This window comes from Arachis hypogaea, chromosome 16 (genome assembly GCF_003086295.3).
Source record: "Arachis hypogaea cultivar Tifrunner chromosome 16, arahy.Tifrunner.gnm2.J5K5, whole genome shotgun sequence".
Classification (NCBI taxonomy): domain Eukaryota; kingdom Viridiplantae; phylum Streptophyta; class Magnoliopsida; order Fabales; family Fabaceae; genus Arachis; species Arachis hypogaea.
The window spans coordinates 15,314,332-15,321,995 of NC_092051.1; the positions used below are offsets into that span (position 1 = coordinate 15,314,332).

The following is a 7,664-nucleotide window of genomic DNA, read 5'->3' on the forward strand; positions in this document are numbered from 1 at the left end:
TAGACCACTCCCAACATATGAAGTAAATGTAAACAAAAATAAATAAACAAATTAAGAACAATGTTAACTTAACATATAGTAGTATTGGTGCTTATTTAATGGAATCTCAAATTATTGGGGGTGCCTATGTGGCTATGAAGTGATATCTTGTGTTGCTATAGGAATGGACGAAGCCGAATGTTTTGGGAAAGCTATCTAGCGTAGACGCTGTTAATTAATTAATCAATGGCAATGGAATTGGCCCCTCGATGGTTACACATCAAAAGTACTTAAAATTCAATAATGTTGCTCTTAAGTTGATCTATTATGCGCTGACATTGACCAGCATATACCCAAGGCTGCTCCTTCAATTTAAAATTAACATAGAAACAAAACTATAATATGAAAAATGTAATTAGTAACTACAATTACATACTATTACACTAATTAAGATAGTCTAAGTAGGTGACAAATTAAACAAAATAACAGCATTGATATATCATAAGAAAAGAAGAATGGTGGAAGATTTCACAAAGAATTTATGGTCAATGTAAAGAAAATGTATAGTCACAATCCAATGTGCACACACACTTGACATTTTTGGCGTTTATCTAGTTTGCCGCCCTTAGCTTTCTCAAACACCATGTACAACATAATAATTTGAAATTTTGGTTAACATAAATTTAGAATTTACGCAAAAAAATTAGGTGAATTCTCCAGGACTCAGTTATTTTGAGGGTAAGGTATCCAATCTTAAGTGGCATTAATTTATTGGTACAAATAGTAAAAATGGACCCATTTATATTAACAGGTCTGCTACACATACAAATCTTTTTGGCATATAAGATCATACAAGTTGACTCAAACCCAATAGAAACAACCCTCACGTTAGATTGCGTTCCCCAACTCTTGAGTAGCCGAAAACCTTTATGACAAACGGTTTTTCTCCCTCAATCAAAATCGCAACGCTCAAAATTCAAACAAGGATCAAAATCGTCGCGAAAAGTGAAAGAAGTTTTAAAGTTGAATTAAAAAAAATTATAACAACATGAAATAAGATGAAGAAGAAGTAGCAAAAGATGAGGAAGCGGAAGAGTTTTAAATTATACAGAAATTATCAGTACAAATACCCAAAAATTTCTTAACAATATATATAAATGTGTTAGTTTTACAACGAAGTTTGATACAAATACACAAGTATTTTTTTCAATGCTACATTTTTTTCTTTTTTTTTTTATTTCTTTCTTTTAGTTGAATAAATATAAGTTCACCCTCTTCCAAGTAATTTTGTAGTATTATATGTTTTTTTGTCTTTGTTTGATTTTTTTATGTTTTTATTCTTGTTGAGAGAGTAAAATAAAAAAAAATTGAAAAGGTAAAACGAAAAAAAAGATGGTGATAATGATGAAAAAAAGAAGCATCAGAAGATAAGGAGGAAGAAGATGAAGAATTTTAAATTATGCAAAACTTTATCAGTATAAACACACTAAAAATTCTTAATACACATAGATGTCCTAATTTTACATCAAAATTAGCTGCAAATACACATATTTTCTTTATGCAGAACTCCTACGTTATATCCAATTCAATTGAAATGCTAGTAAAATAATTGCAATTTGTACATCCATTAAATCCTACATTACATAAAAAAGTGATTTTAAGTCGCATTAATTTTATGGTCGAAACTATTTCATTTTATAAATTTAATTTTGATACATTATTAGTGTAAAATAATTTTATACGTACATTTAAATACGTAACATCACATTAATAAAAATAACTATTTTTTACAATAATAACTTAAATAATCATATAAAAAAACAGATGTAATTACACGACTTTACACTGTGAATCCATTAGAATTAAATTCTTATTTTATTCGAAAACAATCTACCAATGGACAAATATGGGTGAGTGGGCGCAACCCATGTGGAATAATCTCATTTGTCTGTCTGACTAGATCTCATGCCGAAAGCAAAGCACCATGGTCTAAGGGCCTCATACTAAACCACATAACAGGAACTTGAGGGAAAAAGACAATTCGGCAGAACGAGAACGGATTAATAGTTTAATGCATCGGATAAATAAACAAAAATAAATGTACATGAGAAAAGAAAATGATTATTTCTAACGTCATTTAAAAATAGGTATCAACAAAACACTAGGTTCTCTGTTGAGAAAATTACAATACAATAAAATAGTCCGTAAATATATTTTAAATTAAATATTAACTTTAATTAATAACCGAATCTAATTCGTAAGACAATGACGTAAACTTTTCTGGATATTGAAAACGTTGCGTATGTTATTAGGTAATGATTACAGTTTTCCAATGACGTGGCTTAATTATATAAAAAACATGAACTAAGAAAATGAGTATAGCAGATGTGACGCACTTGATCATACAATTCCCAGGGCACATCTATGATTGCCGAGGAAATCTATAGTCTTATTAAGTTCATTTTATTTATTTATTTAGTATATGAATCATATTATAGTATGCGTTTCTTTCAACGCGATCTATGTATGGAGTAGCTAGTTTTGTTTCTCGTTATACATGTTTAAAAAATCAGTGTATAAACTCTATAGAGATATGCAGTGAAAGGAATATCACTCACTTAAAGGTGGGTGGCCTTCAACGTTCAAGTTTAGTGATTTTCCATATGCAATACTAGTTCGTTATATCAGATACCAATCTACATAATTAATTATAGTTTCACTTCGCAAAAGCAAAATTCTCAATGCGAGCGAGCATTACCTCTTTTTCCATCTGCTATATATATACTTCACTTGTTGCATTGTTCAACGAACAAGTCATTGAAAAAGGGATCAAGAAGAGCTTCCTTGGCTGAGTTATACCTTTCTAGACGTTTCTTCAAGGAGCGTAGCTCTCTTTCATCCCTTGGGGTACGTTCCTACAATAAACATAACGCATTATACTGCTTTTCCAAACGTTTAGTCTTTCTCATTTGACAATTTTTAACAAATTTAGGACCAAAATGTTTGTGAATTGTGACCACCTAAAAGAGCCAAATTAGTATGTGAAAAACAGTGAATCGTGTGTTTATAAAAAAGAGGACTTTCTCATTATTAGATGGAGCTATTGAACTACACTTTGAACGAATAGAACACAATGGAAGAACAACAAGTAGAGTAAGAATTAAAATGTTCGATATAAAACTGAAAAAGACAATTCCACGAGAATCATAACCACAGAAAATATTCAAAGGAGGCACTATCTTAAAAAAGCAGAGAGAAGGCTTACAAATGATTTCTTCAGGAGGAGTATGTCCACTAAGTAGAGCACCCACAACACATTCGTTCTAGGGAAACTGCGAAATTGCAAAAACAAAGATTCAAGGGTATGCAAAATAAAAAGCAATGCAAAACATTGGAACTTCCATGTCAATATTAACATCAAGAGTACGCCAAATTAACATCTGATCCAATAATTAAAACATAAAGGCAGACTTAAATGGATTGAATTGCACGTAATAATTTTTACATGCATATTACACAGTCAAATCTCCTCACTGGTGGAGTGCCAAAGAAGGGTTAATAATAAACTTTTGGTTTAAAAGGAATGATCGTAGAACTAAAAATGCATCACATTTGTACAATGATCACTTTTGGCCGAAGTTCTACAAACATGTATTTTACACACAAGCACCTTTTTAAAACCTACTTTTGCATGAAGCATCATAACAAGCTTTAACTCTCGTCCATCAGTGATTATTCACATCACACATGTAATGTAACCAAACTAAACACTCCTCCTTTCGTCTCGGTCTCTTTTGGTACTACTGGAACAGTTCACATGCTTCATTGTTCACTCATTCTACAATCACATGGACACAATAAACCATACCTACCCCCCCCCCCAACCAACAAAAAAAAAAACGAAATAATAATAAATGCTATCACAGATTTTGAACCTATAATAAACTTATCTCAGCATTCCTTCAAAAGCAAGTTCAAATAGAGTTGAAAATCTTTTAGCTAAATATAAAGAAAAAATAAGTATGTGAATATTACCTTCCTTCCCAACAATCTTCTGTTACCTCCCTCATCCTCCGATACGTTTCTGACTGCATATGATACTTAGCATCATTGTGCAATTACATGGGACTAATGGAAACATGACTTGAATAAAAAATTACTTATTACCTGCTTGTCTCCTTTTGGACCTTTAAACAGGTCAGGATCTGAGGAAAGGTCTAAATACAGTATTCGATCACCTGTGTGTAAAGGATATAGTAAATAAAAGTGAGCAACGAATTTAAGGTCCACAGAACATGTTAAAGGCAAGATTTCCGATATTCACCTGTGTTTATTCTTGACAGAGTAAAGTCAATAATTGATATCAACAACCCAAAAGTTTTAACAAACATATCCTTGCCATCAAGAGTGAACTGCAACGTTACAGAATCACTTCGGCTAACAAGTATATTTCCCCTGAGCAGAAATGATATTCATAAATTAGTACATAATACTACATATACTAACGAAATTATTGCAGAAACAATGTCAGTATATGAAGATCCCACCAGTGAAGATCTCGATGTTCAAACTCGTATGCAGACTCGGCCACAGCAAGCCCAGCTATAGCCTGTATTTGATTATGAGAATTAGCAATCTAAGAATTAATAATCCTTCAACAAGCTGGAAGCACTGAATATATATTACCAGCAACAATTGAAGTGTACCTGAACCAGTAAAGTCCTTGCCTCCTCATAATTAAGAAGTACAAAACTTTCAAGATCCTTGCCACCATGTTCTTGAACAAAGACCACGTAACACTATATGAAAGAATATGTTAGTGTATTGACTATTGAGCATATACATAGTCATTCAATAAAATGTAACTACTCTTGTTTGTGACATAATACTGATAGACGCACTTAATCTGTCAATTGAATGCATGGAGAAAAACTAGTTAATTATCAACCAAAGATCATGGTATCTCCTATTAGCTACTCTTTGTTTCGCCGAAGAGACTGATAGCTTCTAAAACTCGTCATTCTACGTATGCAGAAATATATCAATATAAATAAATTAGAAATTAACATAAGTCCATCACCAACAAAGTCAAAACATGTACCTGTTTCTCTGGGAAATCTTTTGGATGATCATTCTCTGAACCACGTTTATCATCCCAAGCTTCCCATGCTTGAATTAGTGTCGCATCATAAGGGCCTTGGCATACTTTAAATCTACACAGAAGAGAGAGCATAGATTGCTGAGATACAAGTACTTATCGCACGAGTAGAAATTTGTCTGATGTGGATGTTGGACATTATTTAAGTTAGGCCTAACAGCCTGATCCCACCAACCATTGGTGATTCTACTTTTTAAGATGACAAGATGACCAAAAAAGTTCTAATCCAAAATTAGAAAACTCGAAACAATAGGGTTCAGTGGGTAAGATTGATAGATAAGAAGACAAATAAATCTATGTTATTAATCATAACTAAGTTTTCCTATGCTTTTAAGCAGTACGTAAAAGTTATTAAAGTCAGACACTCACTCTAGTGATTGAATGAATGTCCTGCATAAATTATCAGAGTCACCTTCATTTCCTCTCAATTGATTGAGAGTTTTGCAGAGAAGCACCTCCTCAAGCAGTTCTTCGGATCTCTGTAGCACGAAAAAGCCAGTACATTATCATATTATTATTAATCTATCTATGAACAAAGTATCCACATCAGTTCAATTTAAATAAGGTAACACGCAAACATGATCACATAAGACAAATAGCACCGGGAAAGGAAAAAGAGAAGAAAAATGCTTTGGTTACCTTTTGGATTTCCCCATTTACCCTGAAGTCCCCATCAAAAGGAACTATTTTGCAGACATAACCGCCAACCTTAAAAGCCTCTCCATATGTTCCTTCGCCAATTTTTACGATAGTTTCTGAGTAACTGGGGCAAAAAGAGAAAAAAAAAGCTATGGCCTTATTAATGTGAGGACATAGAAGCATAAAATCATACTAAACAACTCCGATGGGATTGAAGTCACGGACTTATGATCATGAAAATGTAAAACAAGCTCAGATTCGTTCCATGTGACCATGAAACCAAAAATAAACCAGTTTAACAGGCAATGTGCAACTAAAAACTCTAGTCTAATGCTACGAAGTAACAGAAATAGTTCAAACCAATCACATACACTTCACAGTATAAGTAAAGAAGAAACAAAATTATTACCAAGATAACACATCGCCCAACAAGGAAGGTGCAGACTGTCCGCAAATTGATAATAAAGCAGAAAATGGACTGATATGGCCATCATCTAATGAAGATGAAGTTGAAGTCAGAGAGAGTTTCTTAACAGCAAGATCAATGTCTTCGCATCCTCCATCACTCTGATCTATCATCATCTTATGATCAATTTGCAAATCGCGGGTTCCCTCAAGAGGAATCCCATCAAGCAAACCTCTTTTGCCACCAGCTTGAATGGTATCCAGATGTGAATTCTTCGCCACCGTTCTTTCCAATGTTTCCAAGATCGCAGAATTGATGCCGACATCATGGGTGATTTGAGAACCAGTGGCCGGAGTATCCATTATCTTAGAGAGTGTGCTAGAGGGGCCGCAGCTTGGCTTTAACCTTCTGGAGTGCAACCATCTCTCTAACCTGGCGCACACAGCAGGTAATGGAGCCTCTTCAGGTATTGTCCATGTGCCAACCTTCTTTGGAGAGGGACTCTCTTCTAATAACTCAAAAGCATCAACCTCTTGAAAGTACTGTTTCTCCTTTTCAAAATTCAGAGGTTTCACATGTTTTCCCTATCCACACATCACTTTGCATGTCATCATCTAATTCTACTAACTTATTGTTCCAAATTACAGTAAATTTATAAAGTAATGGGGAACAAAGTTTAAGAGTGAGATACTTTTGGAAGAGCGGGTCTGCCTTTGTTTTTGTCTTGCTTCAACTGAGGCTGATAAACCATGCAAGCACCAACTGCGATACTCGTCCTTCCCCTGTTAACGAACGAATTAGATAATGAAACCGAAACAGAAAAAGAAATCTGAAAGAAATGAAGGTGAAATTTGAGAATGAACCTGGTGGAGAGGGAACGGTTCCAACTAACTCGTTTGTTGGGATCAGCCAGACTCACCCGGCTTGGCGGCGGCCATGCGGGATCGGAATGCTTTCTGTGGAAATGGAAAGTCATAACAGTTTCCCGCAAAAAAAGAAGTAAAAAAAATGAGAGAGAAATGGTAGATAGAGAGAGAGGGGAGAGTCGCATACGAGTTGTTACGGGGAGGGTTTCTTTTGCGATAAACGACATTGATTTGTTGGTGTTGGTGAGGGCTTAGGGTTTCAGTGGCAAGGATTTCAGACCATATATCAATGGAAGCTGAAGAGCAGTGAGAGTGAGAACCTGCAGCTTTGGAATTGGAACCCATCATGCTCATGCTTAGCGTTCCACAAGCACTTCAATTTTGCAGACCACATACCCAGTTTAAAATCTCTACCCTGGCGGGAACCTCTTTTTTGTTTTTCTTCACCCGTTATTGGGCCTGTGATAATTTAGATTGGGCTACTGGATACTGGGAATGCGTGCCAATAAGGCCCAATTAAAGGGCTAATATATGATACTAGATAACGCTATACCTCTTAGAGAAGGAACAAAGTTGTTTGCTTTCTAAAATGCCACACCAGGCTGGAGCTTAGGAT

General features: G+C 34.6%; 1 protein-coding gene across 1 annotated transcript; it reads right to left on the bottom strand.

The window, feature by feature from the left end:
* Positions 1–2,537: 2,537 nt before the first annotated feature.
* LOC112758689 (serine/threonine-protein kinase haspin homolog) lies at positions 2,538–7,455 on the bottom strand. The gene is made up of 14 exons (XM_025807407.2): positions 7,236–7,455; positions 7,046–7,138; positions 6,874–6,964; positions 6,186–6,766; positions 5,777–5,900; positions 5,507–5,616; positions 5,081–5,192; positions 4,686–4,778; positions 4,527–4,588; positions 4,304–4,434; positions 4,147–4,217; positions 4,015–4,067; positions 3,245–3,311; positions 2,538–2,894 (listed from the first exon to the last, which is right to left on the bottom strand). Exons 1-14 carry the CDS (start codon positions 7,400–7,402, stop codon positions 2,766–2,768), a joined length of 1,884 nt encoding a protein of 627 aa, XP_025663192.1. The 5' UTR covers positions 7,403–7,455; the 3' UTR covers positions 2,538–2,765.
* Positions 7,456–7,664: the final 209 nt, after the last annotated feature.